A 16,746-nucleotide genomic window follows, 5' to 3' on the forward strand; every position below is an offset into this window, starting at 1 on the left:
GAGTTTGATTCATTCCTGACAAAACAGATGAAAGGTGTACAGCAAGTGTAATTCTAAAAAAATATTGATTTTTATAAACATTCATTTTCTTCCCCCGTCAAATTCTAGGCTAATATTTTTATTTAGTTTCACCTGTAATTGTGTTTATTTCTTTGATGGCACAACGGCTAAGACAGTATTTTAAATTTTAATATTAAAAGACTATTCCAAAAGACCTTGTAGTGAAAGACGATACAGTTTTCACTTCAGATTAAATACCATTAAATTAACAATGCCTTTCAGAATCAGAAGGTTGTTTTAAAGAAAAGAATATTCCAAATAGTTTCATCATGGTTCTTTTCAGAACATGCCAGGGCCTTCTATCATCAGTGAGAAACTGAGCACAGACCATGGCTAGATTCCCAAAAAAGTTTATGAATTAATACAAAGTGTCTCCCTGCATGGTCAGGACAGCAGACTTTTTTCCCCAGCAGTACCTTCTAGTAACATATTGAATAGGCTTTTGAAACTTCAAAGCAATTTTCTCAGTTACACAGAAGTGCAGCAGGAAGAGATCAGATGCAGCACACACTATGCAGCCTGTATGATCGCATCCCATTAATTCAGCAGAATTTTCATTTACACTGACAAGCATCTGTTTGCTGATATTATGACTAAAATTTTTGACAAGATTTATACCTGGATCTACTTTGAGTGTACGGTTGTTGTTACTGTTGCATGCCTTCAAGTAGTTTCCAACTTATGGCAACCTTAACACAAACTTATCATAGGGTTTTGCTTGTTTCATCAGAGGGGATTGCCACATCCTCTGAGGCTGAGAGAATGTGACTTTTGCCCAAAGTCACTCAGTGGGTTTACAGGGCCAAGCCCTGTAAACCCACTGATCTCCAGTCATAGTCCAATGCTCAAGCCAGCCAAAAAGCTACATTAAAGGGAGAATGACTTACCTGGTCATTAAGCTGCCTGATAGTTTTCTCTATATGTGGTAAAAGCCCTCTAAAAGTGAATTCCTGAATGAACTGTCGAATCCGATCATGATCTGTGAGTGTCAAACAAGTGCCATGAGGTGTCCATGTGTTCGACTTCTTTGATTCATGGAAAGAGGGATTTGGTTTTACATAATCAGTGCCATCAAAACAACCACTGTTGCTGGTGTGTTCCAATTGGAGAGGATGTGTCTTAAAGTTATTTGATAAGCCATCTACTAAAAAACAAAATATGAACCATTACTTAAACTGAATTCCAAAGGTTGGAATTCCTTTTCATAGCAAGGCATATTAAATTATATAATTTCTTCCTATGAGGTACTGAAAACTGTATGAGTGTTTGATACTACAGATGAATTAGAATTATACAGAGACAAACTATGCAAATTGGTCTTCCACAGATAAAAAAAGTAGGGGCAATGAAATCACAGCTGTCTGATTTCCATTTGTCTTGCACAGCCTGAAATCTACTCTGCAGAATCGCTAGACTCTTCAGAAGAGTGAGAGAGATGGTATTGCGGGTTACCAGAAGGGGGAAGGAATTGATGAAAATTGCCATCACATTCCTTCCAACAGGAAGCTCCACTAAATCCTAGTTTTCTCCATGGGGGGCAAATTTGGACCCAGCCCCCAATGTTCTATCACTACTGTTTAAATTATGTTAGCTTTTTACTATTTTTTTTTTTTTTGTATTATTTGAGACAAACCTGGAAATTACATGTTGAGGGATTATAATTACAATTCTTAATTCATAATGATAAGGGCACTGATTTTAAATGAGATGAGTAAAGGAAGAAGTTTCATAAGAGATTAGTTAATTAGTATCAGATTAGTAATTCATGGCAAATGATCCTTACCAAGTCAATTAATTTTTTTGAAGAAATCAAACACTAATGGACATCTACTTGAACAAGTCTCAAAATGCAAGAACTTATGAATTTTGTCTCATTCGTCCTTATCCTGAACAGTCCACAGAACTTTCAGCCTCAATTCAATGGTTTTTCCCAACCAAAATAAACTAATTGAATCAAAAATGCTTATATAAGTGTTGATCTTCCATGCATCAGGTTTACTCCAGCTGGAACTACTAACTTGACTTAGGCCTACATTACTGACAGTGCACAGAACTGGACATTATGTTTGTCCAATAATATCCTGTAGGTTTTCATGGTTTATCATGGATTTGAAATCTGGTCTACCAGTGTCCTAGCCCAATACTCAAACCACTACACCACAGTAGCTCTTATCTCACAGGAGAAGTACAGTCATCCCTCCATATTTGCGGCTTTGATATTTGCGGATTTGATTATTCACGGATTTCATTTATGTTTTCTCTAGGACTGTCTAGGTCCTCCAGTGCAATTCTGTGGTCAACTTTAACTAAAGGTTGCACTGAAAGACCATTTGTAACTACTCCAGTGCCATTCTATGGTCAGTGTATGTTGGACATTGACCACAGAGTTGCACTGGAGGACCTAGAGATTCCTAGAGAGGTGTCCTCTCAGGTAAAAACAGTGTTTTTGTTATTTGCGGTTTTTCCATATTCACTGAGGTCTTGTTCCCCTAACCCTAGCGAATAAGGAGGGACAATTGTACTGTGCAAGATGCCTTGGGTACTTTGGAGGAAAAATAAATAGCATTATAAATTGAACAAAAAAAATCTGATATCATTTGGGCTGTGCTGTTGCAATTACTATTGCCTATGGCTGTAACCATCTTTCTCATGCTATGACAAAAGGACATCAGTGTTTGTTTGTTGTTGTTGTTGCTTTGTCATTTTTTCAACTAGGTTTATAGAACTTATGTTAGTAAGATTCTGAAAGAAATGAGTTGACAATGTATGTGATGTATGGATGTCACTGCATATGCAAGGCCCCTTTATATGTGAAGCCTAGAACATTTGACCTCTGTGTCCTCCTTAAAATGCTTTGTCAACAATGCTGCAGCAAATGTGTGAATAATTCCTCCAAAAAAAAAAAAAAAACCCCAGAGCTTTTCTGAAAAAATGCTTAAAACTTTGCTAAAAGTTCAAGATGCTTCACACAGACCACCACAAAAATTAAATGAAACAGATCAGTGTAATTTCCAGATATGAAATAGGGACTAAGACACAGTAATTTACAGAATGCCACATAATGAGCTCATAGCAGAACTGGTACTTATGCCAAGGACGTCATGATCATTGCACATAAATTTAATGACAGCAACTCTATGGCTGCTTAAGACAGAGCAAGTTGTGGCATGATTAAGACCTGTTGTAGTATGAAAGGTGTTTTAAGTTATGAAAAGAAATATACCTTTGGAATCATTATTCAATCCATCTAATGGTATAAAGTGGTCAGAATGCTTATTAGGAATTTCTGTACATGGGCCATCTTCATAAGGCTCCTGTTAGGATAAAGCATACAAGAAACCATTTCAGTTTTTAAAATAAATAAATAACAAATTGGAATTATGTAAAAAAAACATTTATTCCCAAAGAATTTTGCTTGATGTTGAGAAACTGGAGCGTGTCCAAACTAGGGCGACTAACATGGTGAAGGGTCTGGAAACTATGCCCTATGAGGAACGATTTAGAGAGCTGGGGATGCTGGAGAAGAGAGGGTTAAGAGGTGATATGATAACCCTGTTTAAATACTTAAAAGGTTGCCATATTGAGGAGGGAACAAGCTTGTTTTCTGCTGCTCCAGAGACTAGAACCAGGAACAATGGATGCAAGCTACAGGAAGAGAGATTCCACCTCAACATTAGGAGGAACTTCCTGACAGTAAGTGTTGTTCGACAGTGGAACACAATCCCTTGGAGTGTGGTCGAGTCTCCCTCCTTAGCAGAGGCTGGATGGCCATCTGTCAGGTATGCTTTGATTGAGATTTCCTGCATGGCAGGGGGTTGGACTGGATGGCCCTAGCGGTCTCTTACAACTATGATTCTATGTTCAATGTTGCAAACTGTACCCTTCCATGCAACTTTTGAGGCCCTGTTCCATGTTCATTAGGTGGACAGGAGATAGGCCTTTTCGGCACAGCAATGATATTAATGCAATATTCTCCCCCAAGAAACCCTAGTTGGCCTAGTAACTACTGTACAAAGCTTTCTATGGGCTGGTTAAAAAAACAAGTTGGTCCATGAGACATCAGGTGATAAGCCCTTGCTGCTTTTGATTTAAGTTCTGACTATTCAGCTTCTGTTGCTATTGTCTGATTTCTTTTGTTTTTCTGCTGATTGTGTTTCTTTTAGCAAAGTGGGCAGAGATATGTAATAGGTTCTATCTATTGCATAAATAAACAAAATCAACTGGCTCAGTGAGATCAGAGTCCACTTACTGTGTACCATTAACACGATGCTGATGACAGCCTTTTATTTTTCTCCTTTCTACCTAACTCCGAGAAAGCTGTTTTGATTCTAATTGACAGCCATAATAGTGTCATCAATAATGGACTGTATTAAATGAAACAAAATTAAGCTTAATCCAGACAATAGAAAAGTGTTCCTGGTCAAGTAAATGGCAGATGGGGGAACAGGGATTCAGCCCACAATGAAAGAAAGTACAGACATTCTCAAGAAGAAAAAGGCTTGCATTATATATATATGTATGTATGTATGTGTATATATATATATATATATATATATATATATGAGAGCTTCAAAGCTCAGTCTCCTGAAGATGCCAAGAATATATCTGTACCAGCTGTGCCTGCTCCTAGAATTATCTGATTTGGCCAAAGTAACCTATGTCTTAGTTAAATTCCCATTTGGATGTACAGCACTCTGGGGTTGCCCTTGAAGAGTGTTTGGAAACTTTAGCTGGTTCAAAGAACTGCAGTAAGACTGTTGACTAGGGCTGGTTATATGCTGCATATAACTCCCTTGTAACAGCTCCACTGTCCACTAGATTGTTTCCTGTCACAATTCCAAGAGCTGGTCCAGGTTATCTAAAAGACTGTATTCTCCCACATGAACCTGCCTGGGCATTGAGTTCTTTGGAGAGGCCTTTCTCTTGGTCCCATGACCCTCACTGGCACATCTGTTGGGAATGCAGAAGCGCTTTCTTACCAATTGTTCCCAAGCTCTGGACTCCATTTCAAGGGATAGCAGCTTGCCTCCATGCTTGATATTGTTTGTTGATAGGTCTTTAAGAACTAACTCTTTCTAAAACAGAGCTTTTCATTGTGTGTTCTACTGTCTTTATTTCTTTTTAATAAATACATTTTAAAATGGCTTAGTTGACAACTAATCAGTTTACTTATACACACACACAGGTATCTGTTTCATCTGAACCTGTTTCCATATCTGTAAGCTGACATGACTCCTTGTGCCAAGAAAAAGGTGGGAAGATAGTAACAGTAGCAGCCAGCAACATCACTCTGAAAGCGTGCAAGTATGAAATAACAGTAACAACCTTCCCCAACTGTTTCCCCCTAACATGTGGTATTTAGAGGTGTGCAACAAATGACTGATAATAACTGTTACATCCCATTTGTAAGTGTAACACATTCTACATTTGTAACTGTTCTTGAAAAGTGTTCAGAAGCTTCAACTGGTTCAAAGAGTGGCAGACAGATTGTTAACTAAAGCTGGTTAGAGGAAACACATCATTTGTTTGTGGCAACAACTCCACTGGCAGCTACTCTGTTTCCTGGCACAAATTAAAGTTCTGGTTGTGATCTGGAAAGCCCTATATGTCGTGATGGTGAACCTATGGCAAGACACCATTTCGCCTGGCACAGCAATGGGGAGGGGAACAGGCGTGGGCGCACCCATGCCTCCTTCCCCCAGGCTTTTCCCAGCCTTCAGCTGCCTTTCAGAGACAGCTGGCGGCTGGGAAAAAGGTGGGGGGGGGGAGAAGTCCCACGCTGGAACCTCCAGCCCCCAGAGGGCAGAAGTCCCGCCCCCGGCACCGGGTAATACCGGTACCAGAAAAACACTAAGTTGGGTCACACAGCCCCAAAAAGGTTCGCCATCATTGCCAATATGGCTCAGATCCAGGTTATCTGAAGCACTGTGTCTCCATTTATGAGCCTCTCTGAGATCTTCTGGGGATGTCCTTCTCTTTGCCCCCCCCCCCCCACACACACACACAGGCACACAAAGGGGAAACACAGGAAAGAGTCTTGTTGGGAGCTGCCCCAAGGTTCTGGCACTCACTGCCTAGAGAGGCTAGACTGGCTTGCTCCTTGCTATCTTTTTATAAGGTAAAGCGATTAGTATTTTAGATGGCTTTTGAGGTCTGACTGTTCAAGGGGCTGAGGCTTTCATGTGCTGTGTTGTTTATATTTTTTTGTTTTTCTGAAATGATTTATTTCTAACTGCTTTTAATTTTATTAGTAGTTTCATTATATTTTTAACTTTTTTATAATGTAATTTTAACTGTATCTGTTTTAACTTTTGTAAGCCACCTTAAGTTCCAGAGTGAGAAAAAAATAAGTAACTTATCTTGTGGGGTGGTAATTACTATTATAGATGGACCTGGAAAGGATTAAGCAAATACCAGTGGAGGAGAGCTAAATCAATCAATTATCATCATCATCATCTGTATTCTGGTGGTTGTTGTTGTTTTTTATCCTAACCAAGTACATACTTCTGAAGCATGAGGACATCACCATACTGTTTATCCCACTATTTGGAATCAGGAGGTTCACGTCCTCTGAGCTTTCATGGGTACAGCTGGGATGAAGCAGTCAGTAAGAGATATGAGTAAGTGGAGCATATGGAAGAGATGATGGGAGTACAAATTTAACCACCTTCAGTTTCTGTAATCACTAGTTCCTATTATATTATAGAACAGAATAAAAAAGAGAGAACTGAAACGTTTGACTTCAGCTGCCTTCGCCATAAATACAGTACAGTTTTTAAAAACTATAAAAATCTATCTAGAAAGATCAGACAGGTAACAAATACTAAGGGAAATAAGATGCATACAGAAAACTCTTTAATATACTATAGAAAACAGTTGCTGAAGTGCAAATATGAAATAATAAAATATACCTGATTTTGAATAATATTTTTCTGAAGATATTGGCTCCAGGGATCAGGAATTTGTTCATCTGTTCCTCGATTAGATCCACGAGAATTTATTTTAAGCAGGTAGCATCCCTGAGTTCCATATCTTTGTTTCATTTCTTCATAAACTGAATCAGCTCTGAATTAAATATTAAATATGGCAAAGATATTTTTCATATGTAACCCTTCTAGCAGAAAATTCTACTTCATCTTTATGCCTACAATAATTCAATAGATATAAACTGTATAATGCAATAGCAAGTTAACTATGGAACAATAGCTCATATTGCAAATTTTCTTGATAACACAGTAACTTAACCAGAATAACAACCTGTAAAATGCATATTCACTTACATCAAGGACGGATTACTACAGACTCAAGAAGTTTATCTGCTATTAGAATCCCTATAGCCTATTAGTGTGCTTTCAGCTACAAAGCAAAAGGTCCTGTCTATATAGTTATGGTACAATACATAATGCATACTCGGTATTATTGTATTGTATTATGCTTTTTTAAAAAAAAAAAGTCATGTTTCAGAAAAATATCAAAACCAGCATACTGATCTTTTTATTTATTTATTTATGCTTGTATACCCCACCCTGTATCTGAGGATCTCAGGACAACTTACAATATAATGAACAGTTTAAAACAATTTAAAACAGCAGTTATAAAGGATAAAAACATATTAAACCATTTAATAGTCAAAGCAAGGTAGTTAGTGAAAACACATCAAAATCATCCATGTGCAAATTTGGACACAATCAATCATGCCCTCAAAGCCCCAGTAAATTACTCATGTGTTGTATGTAGTTTCTTAGTATTGAAATGACAGCATAGTCATATATTATATAGTCATGGCCTCAAGCAGATGGGGCAAAAGAAGTGGCCAGAGGCCGCTTTGACACCGATTGCTGTGGGACCACGGCAACTGCACGCACCCAGTCCCAATCTGGGCCACTGCCACAGTCCTGAACCAGCCACTAAAAAGGAGTGGAGTTTTTCCACTCTTTTTTGGCTCACCTCTTCCGGGTTGGGGTGGGCTCAGCACAGTTTCCGGCTGCTTTTAAACAAATTCCACTGGCTACCAATATCTTTCCAGTCTGAATTCAGTGTTCACAATGACAATCAAAGCTCTAAATTTGGAACCATTTCCAAAACTACTTAGGAAAACCATTTAGGGCTTTGATTGTCACTACTAATACAGTGAGCCTGTGCCATACGCGGGCTCGTTATAGGTGGCTTCCAGCTTATGCAGAAGCCGCTTGGAGAGTGGGAGAGTGGCACGTGACATACACGAGCCCAATTATATCTAATGGGGCTTGAGCATACGCACTTTTTGCCTTACGCAGGGGGTCTGGAACAGATCCCCTGCATAAGGCAAGGGCAGACTGTACTTTGAATTTAGACTGGAACATATTGTTAGCCAGTGCAATTTATTTAATACCAGTGTTATATGGGTTTTGTTCAGTATTCTAGTCAGCAGTCTAGTTACTGCATTGTACGTTAGATATATTTCCCAAGTCATCTTCAAGAGCAGGTCATACATTGCAGTATTCTAATCAGAAACTAACAGTGCATGCACTACTGCTGTTATGTTATCCCTGTCTAGGAAAGGCTGTAGCTGGAGGACCAGTTGAAGCTGGTACCAAACACTCCAATTCCAGTGATGAAGACAGAATACTCCCAAGCTATGCTCATGCTCCCTCAAGGGGAGTTGGATCTCATTCAGGGCAGGTAAAGTATCCAGTTCCCAGATCCCAGAATCCACAAAGCCTCTGTCTTACCAGGATTCAGCTTTAGTTTACTGGGTCTCATTCATGCTAACACACATTCAGGTACTGCTCCAGGGCCTGCACAGCCTCAGCCAAGGACAAGATGTACAGCTGAGTGTTATGACTATACTGATGGCTGCCCAACCCAAATCTCCTTATGGCCTCACCTAGCAGCTTAATATAGATAGTGATCACCATGGATGACAAATTGCAACCCTAAGGCTTAAAGGCCATAGAACTGAAAGTAATACCCAATACTCCTCCCTAGAACCAGTCCCATGGATAAGAGTGGAATCACTGTAACAGTGCCTCCTACTTCCATTCAATGGATCTAGTTCAGTAAGACACCATGTTCAGTGGTATCAAATGGCCCTGAGAAATCCAGGTAGATCAACAAAGTAGACTCCCCATCTTTCACCAACAGTAGACTGTCAGTCAGTGAGACTAAGACCATTTCAGTGCTGTGACCAGAGCTGAAACCAGACTGAAATGGATCCAAGTAATCTGTTTCCTCTAAGAATGCCTGAAGCTATATGGCCACAGCATGCTCAAGTAATTTGTCCCAAAAGGGGACATTAGCAATAGGTAGAAGTTCTCACATATTGCAGAGTCCAGGGAGGTCTTTTAGGGTGAGGATGAAGCAAACTAAAACCTCCTTCAAAGCAGCAGGCACCTTCCCCTGGCACAGTGAAACATTTAACACAGCCCTGACTGACCCAATCAATTAACTTCTGCCAGATCTTATCAGCAAGGGTCAAGGTTACATGTGATGGAATGAACCAATTCAAGCTTCTTGTCCACATCAACAGTGCAACAATGGAAACCAATCTTAAGAAAACTGACCACATGGAACATTGGATATTTCCCCAGAATCTACAATAACTAAGGTGTGAAGTTCTGAATGAACACCAGGTATTTTCTCCTCAAAGTGCCTAGCAAATTTAAAGCAGGCAGCCGAGGATTTTAGTCCTGGCCTCTCAGAGCCTGATCCCAATAGGTTCTTCACTAACTGGCAGAGTTTTGCTGAGCGGTATGTTGAGAGTAGGATAGTACAGGCATAAAAGGATAAAGTTTTCGCCAGGCTCACTGATGAATGATAGGCATGATTAAAATTTCTCACTAATTTTTCAGATATACTCACTCAGTGACATACACTACTTGTTCTCTACATCCAGCCTGTTTCATCACCCACCGATCTTCTGTAAATCAAGATGAATTATAGCCTCCACAGCACAGGATTGTGAAGCCCTTTCCATTTCACCATTGTAGAATGAGACCACATTCTACCCTGGTGGCACAGTGGTAAAATGCCTGTACTGCAGCCACTCACTCACAATCCACAAGGTTGCAAGTTTAATACCAGCTGAGGGCTCAAGTTCGACCCAGACTTGCACCCTTCCAAAATGAGTACCCAGTTTGTTGGAGGCAATTAGCTTACACATTGTAAACCACTTAGGGAGTGCTTAAGTGCATTGATAAGTGGTATAGAAATGTACCTGCTATTGCTATTCATCAGCCCTGTCCAGCTAGAAAATCCCACAGAGCATTCAGAAATTTTTCAGATTACCTGAGTCTCTGGGAGTACACTGATTCAATCTTACAATGTTTCTTTTGGTACATCTGACTAAACTATTGTCATTTAGAAATAATAATGCCAGCATTAAGGAGGCACAATGTGACCAGTGGACAACATCAGGCCCTCCAGATGTTTGATTGCAACATCCATCATCTCTCAATACTGGCTATGTTGGCAATGGTTGTTGGGAGTTGGAAACTAACAACATTTAGAGGCCAAATTACTGCCGATCACTACAGTAAACAATATGTCAGGAACTTCCCATTCTTCCTGACTCCCAGGACATGAAAGGAAAGATTTAACAATGAAGCAAAAGAAACATGGAAGGAACACATATGCTGGGGGAGTCATTTTTCTACCTTTTTGTTTGTTCTGATAAATGAACTACAACAATATGAATTAAGAAAAGAACAGAAAAATTATTGAAGTCACCAGAGAAAGAAGAGGAGATGAGGATATAGAAATGGTAAGAGACTGAGAATATCATCACAAATTATTGCAATCCTATACATTTTAGATGCAGCAACATGGCAGTTCAGGTGTTGGATTAAGACTCTGGAGGCTAGGGTTCAAATCCCTACTCAGCCATGGAAATCCACTAGGTGACCTTAGGGAATGGCTATTTTATGGAAATGAGCTTGCAAAATCTTTGATGTAATTCATTTTCTCATATTACAGTGAGCCCGCGCCATAAGCAGGCTCTTTATAGGTGGCTTTCAGCATACGCTAAAGCTACCCGGGAAATGGGCAAATGCCCGGTATGCGCGCATTGCCGCACAGTGAACACCAGCCCCATTATAACCAATGGGGCTCATGAATGGTGTGAGTGGCCGCACAGTGAGCATAAGCCCCATTGAATATAATGGAGCTCAAGCATACATGTGGTTTTTTTTTGGCTTTACACGGGGGGAGGGGTCCGGAATGGATCCCCCGCGTAAAGCAAGGGCACACTGTACAATGGACTGTTTTATCTCCCAATAGTTATCTCCAAACAATAATTTATGAGATTTTGTTTACCAACAAGGAACAAATAAGAATCTTTGTCAGCACAACACTAACTGAAGGGATTAACTAAAAAATAATTAAGTACTTTATCTCCTGATGGCATCATTTGAAGAGCTCCTGAATAGGTCTTGAAAATCAAGTGTGATTTACAATGTTAAAACTGACCTATTTAAAAACAAAATCTTATAAAGACTTTCTTAACACGAGCCAGCAGGATCTACTTTACCTAGTGATCTCCTAAGTTCATGACCTATTTAAAACTGTCAGCTCCATCTACTATCAAATTTATGTTTGCCAAATTAAGTTACATTAGGTATTGATTTCTGTAGACAAAAAGGAACTATGTGATTTGTTCCGTCCTACCAACGAACCTAGTCTGCCGGCACGCCACCATCACGGCTCGTCCCCGTCCACAGAGGGGGCACCATGATTACATGAATGTGGTGCAGCGCCCAAACATTGCTGGCCGGAAGGGGCGTGGTTACAGCACGCAAGTGTGCCCCTTCCATAAAGCTGCTTTTAGGAGTTTCTTTTTGCCCCCAAGAGGGAGCGGATTGTTGCGACAACGATCCTGGCCAAACAGGGGTGGCTTTTCGCCACCCATCTGTCAAGCCCCTACATCACTGTATTTATTCTAATTTGGTTCTACTTAATTAACCTAAAAGTATACACTGAGGCATGTTACATTTAAAATTGTCATTTCATTTAAAAGTATCAATAAAAAGACTTATTGAACCCTACTCACCTTTGTTCCTCTCCGACACTCACATCATGCAATAACACATAATATTTCAGTGTATTCGGAATGAACCATTTTGGATAAGAATATTCATTACTATGTTGAATCCGATGTTGTTCTTGTGATAGCTTTAGAAACTGTTCCACAGGTTCGGGTTCATTAGATGACACAACAAGCATACCTGAGCTAATATTAAGGATAAATCACAAGTGTACAAATTAGCTAATGAGTGGTGCTTACAGTGAACCTTTGGGTGCTATTTCAACCACATTCCAAATGTGGAATACAAACAACTTGAGTATGATTATGAATTTAGTAAAACAATGAAAGGGGAACGCTTGTTCCCTTCTGCTGTTTCCCATGTGTTCTCAGCACCGTGAAACCCTCTGGAGCAGGTTCTCAAGGCAGTGGTATGAGCTACAGTGGGCATGGAAGGGCCAGAGGTCTAGTAGTGCTATTGGTCAAACACTAGCTAGTGTGATGCTGGATTTAACTAATGTGATGTTGAATTTAATTCAAAGAGTTGCAATACCATTTTGAATTTTATATAAGATCGCACATTGTATACAGTGGACCCTTGTTATGCGCTGGTGTTTGGTTTCAAGATCCCCTGTGAATAACAAAATCTGTGGATGCTCAAGTCCCATTAAATATAATGGCATAGCAAAATGGTATCCCTTATAAAAAATGGAAAATCAAGGTTTGATATTTGAAATTTATACTTTTTTTTAACATTTTCAAACCGTGGATGCTTGAATCCATGTATAAAAAATCCATGTATAAGAAGGGCCGACTGTATTTTGTTTCAAAGGATACATGCTACATAGTGGTTTAGGAATTCATGGTCAGATGCTGGCATTGACTGAAGAAAGCTCTCTCGATAAGCTTCAAACCAGGGTGTGGTAGCTGAAACAAAACAGATTATAGAAACAATTTAGAATTGTGAAAATAAGATACGCGGTAAAAGATTTTCTGCTCTTTAATTTGCAAGAGAAATCCCAGAAAAAGATAACAATAAAATCCATTAGTTATTTGATATTTTTGCAATTTGATCAGGACCAAAATTAGAACTATACCTTTTTAAGAGTACAAACACTAAGCAAAGGAAATTTCTTCAAATTTCATCCATGCAATTCTTATCACCACTGCAAAATCACAAATCTCTAAGAAATAACCAGTCTCATATAATATGACTTGCAATACAAACCCTTTGCGCATATTCTATAATTAGAGAAATTTTCACCTATTTCTAAGAAAACAGAAGCATTACCTAAACACATATATTGAGAAGTCAGTCCCATTAAATTTCGTAGAAATTTTTCCTAGGTAAGCATGTACAGAATTGCAGGCTCATACAAAAAGATATGGTCTGCCAGACAGAAAGGGCCTAATAGGCTTTATATATCATAACCAGCACTTTGAAATTTGTGTGGAAAAACAGGCACTGGCAGCCAGTGGAGATATTTCAGAGAGGGAGTTGTAGGATTCTTGTATCCAGCCACAATTAAAACTCTGGCTGCAGTTCTTCGTACCATTGACATTTCTGGACCCTCTTCAAAGACTGCCCTGCATATTATTATTATTATTATTATTATTATTATTATTATTAACCTTTATTTATGAATCGCTGTAAATTTACACAGCGCTGTACATGCAATCTTTTTAGTTAGATGGTTCCCTGCCCTCGGACTTACAATCTAAAAAGACATGAAACAGAAGGAGAAGGGAGTGGTGGCGGGAAAGGGTAAGAGGTCCAGCAGTTCCTCTCTACCTCCGAGGCCTGGACCAAGGCAGATGGACTGGAGGGAGGGCTTGGCTTCAAAATGGAAGGTTACATTAATTAAATATTAATTAATTAAATAGAGTACATTACAATAAACCAAACAGGAAGTAATTATGTCATGTGTCTCCAAGTTGGCATACTAGGTTTAAGTGTTCAATGGAATCCTTGCCATCACAGAAACCTGTGTCCAGAGTATACCTCAACTGCAAACCTATGTTTTCAGACAGTTTGTAATTTCATCCACCACAGGCTGAAACACTATTCACTGATCCACCTTTGAACTGACCAGGTCCACTACCAAGGACACGTTCCCTCTGCCTAGTTCCCGGCAAAAATCATCCAGCAAGGTAACCAAAGGTGTCTGGCTCACAACCAAAACCAACACCACCAGAGTGGAGAAATTCAAGTCATCTCTGGACTTACCGCAACCTCACAAATTTCACAGGTTTTTTTTTAGGCAAGATATATGCAGAGGTGGTTTTGCCAGTTCTTTTCTCTGAATTTCACTTTTAAAATTATTACCTTGCCAAAAAAATTGGAATAATAATAAAATTTATTTATATCCCTCCTCTCTACAAAATGCAGTCGGGCCCTGACTGAACACTGGTCAATAGCCATCCATTAAAGAGGAATCCAGGAAAGGATTTTTCAACAAGAGGCCTTACCATTGTCTTTTATAGGCATGTTGGAACCCAGTCTTGTTTAGTTATTTGTTAAGATATTTATATTCTACTCTTTTATCGAAAGCTCTCAGGGTGATATTCAATAAAATCAATTTAATAAAATTTAAAAAGTATAATTAAAATAATTTCAAAAAGCTAAAAATGCATGAACAACGTAAAAGGCAGAGTACAAGCACTAAAATAGTTTAAAATGAATTGAAACCATGTGCATGGATGGGTTTTAAAAATCAGTTAGGCCCAAGGGATGCAGTGGCTCAGTGGTTAAGGCGCCAATTCTGATGATCGTAAGGTTGGAAGGTTGGCAGTTCGAGACTCAAGCACCACGTGACTGAGTGAGTCCCAGCTTCTACCAACCTAGTAATTTAAAAGCACATAAAAGTGCAAGTAGATAAATAAGTACCACTTTGGTGGGAAGATAAGTGTACTGTGCCAGCCACATGACCACTGGAATAGCCTTCAGACAATTCTGTCTCATTTGGCTTGGTAATGGAGATGAGCACCACTCCCTACAGTTACGACTAGACAATCATGTCAAGTGGAAACCTTTACTTTTACCTTTAGGCCAGTGGTTCTCAACCTTCCTAATGCCGCAACCCTTTAATACAGTTCCTCATGTTGTGGTGACCCCCCAACCATACAATTATTTTCATCGATACATGCAAATATGTGTTTTTCAATGGTCTTAGGCGACCCCTGTGAAGGGGTCCCGACCCACAGGTTGGGAACTACTGCTTTAGGCCCCAAAAGCTTTCATGAACAACTATGTTTTTATTTGGTGCATAAACAGCAGCAATGTCAACATCAGTTGAGCCTCCAAAGCAGGGGTAGGCAACCTTTTTGAGCCGGGGGCCGGGTTGCTGTCCCTCAGCCACCTGGGGGGGGCCAAAGCCAAAAAATAAATAATTAAAATTTTTTTTAAAAAAAATAATAATAATTAAATAAATAAACCGGGGCAATGTAGGACAAAATTTTCAAATGGAGGACACTTTTAAAAAAAAGGACAAACAAAAAAATTGCTGATTTAAAAAAATGTTAATATAAATGCATGTTTCAGAGGCTTCTATAGACAATTGCCCCCCTTGCCCGCCGCTTGCCCCCCTTGCCTGCCACTTGTCCCCCCTTGCCCGCCTCCTCCTGATAGGCCAAAGGCTCCGACGGCAATCGGAGCCTTTTTAATAAGGTAAGAAGGTCAAGAGTCTAGTGGACATGCAGTGGCTCTCACTTCATGTCCACATCCTCAAGTTTTACACATTGAAAAGAACCTACAGTGGACACTCCACATTCACTGGGGCTAGGGGCACAGGACCCCCGTGAAGGTGGAAAAACCACAATTTTTTTTATCTGAGAGAACATCATGACAAACAATGACCATGGAACTGCTGGATGACCTACAAATGCCTAGAAAAGTGTTTTCTCTGGGAATCGCTGGGTCCTCCAGCATAACCTTTGGTAGAAGTTGAAAACAGCATCATGCTGGAATCAGTGAATAATCAAATCTGTAAAAGTCAAAACCACAAATGTGGAGGGCTGACTGTATTATTAAGAACAAGCAGGGGTCAAAGTTACATCTACTGGAATTATATCAATTACAGTGTACAAGTTAGAATGGGTCTGAGCAATTTTATGTTAAAAGTGCTATGCAAATTCTTTCCAGCATGTTGTTGAATAGTCCTCACTCTCTTCTTGAAGACCAAAATATAACAGACCTCTGATCATACAACACAGTTCTATGAGACAGCTCCCTGTAAGTGCAATAGAATAAAAACATTTGTTTTGTTTTTGGCTGCACGTGTTACTACAAAGTAGGCTTTAGCCTATGTTCAGTCAGATTTACCCCATCATCTGTCAATGTCACTTGGGGGCTGCATCAGCACTGCAGAAATAATCCAGTTTGACACTACTTTAACTACCATGGCTGAACGTTATGGAATTCTAAGAATTGTAGTTTGTTTTGTCACTGGACCTCTTTGACAAAGAAGGCTAAATGTCTCACAAAACTACAATTCCCATGGTTCTATAGCATTCAGCCATGGCAATTTAAGTGGGGTCAAACTGGATTATTTCTGCAGTGTGGATGCAGCCTACGTCTCTGACGTACTTACTTCATCACTGCCAGCTCTCTGGAAAAGGAGGAGGCTGGTCTCGCTCCATTCTGTGAAAGGGAATGCTAGGAGCAATTGTGTCAACTGCCCTGGCTGTTT

The 16,746-nt window shown here is 39.6% G+C and overlaps 1 protein-coding gene across 8 annotated transcripts in view; it reads right to left on the reverse strand.

The window, feature by feature from the left end:
- Positions 1–16,746, reverse strand: part of TRAPPC8 (trafficking protein particle complex subunit 8) — a 110,618-nt gene that overhangs the window by 70,956 nt on the left and 22,916 nt on the right. For 5 of the 8 annotated variants that reach the window (XM_089517229.1, XM_089517233.1, XM_089517231.1 and 2 more), the window contains 5 exons: positions 12,896–12,985; positions 12,086–12,260; positions 6,972–7,125; positions 3,284–3,374; positions 948–1,204 (listed from right to left, as the gene is read on the reverse strand). In XM_089517229.1, coding sequence (XP_089373355.1) covers positions 948–1,204; positions 3,284–3,374; positions 6,972–7,125; positions 12,086–12,260; positions 12,896–12,985 — 767 coding nt within the window. The remainder of the gene's footprint in view (positions 1–947; positions 1,205–3,283; positions 3,375–6,971; positions 7,126–12,085; positions 12,261–12,895; positions 12,986–16,746) is intronic. The other 3 variants (XM_089517230.1, XM_089517232.1, XM_089517235.1) reach the window with 1 other exon arrangement.

Source organism: Sceloporus occidentalis, unplaced genomic scaffold, assembly GCF_023333645.1.
Source record: "Sceloporus occidentalis isolate IW3139 unplaced genomic scaffold, rSceOcc1.0.p SCAF_3, whole genome shotgun sequence".
NCBI classification, from domain to species: Eukaryota; Metazoa; Chordata; class Lepidosauria; order Squamata; family Phrynosomatidae; genus Sceloporus; species Sceloporus occidentalis.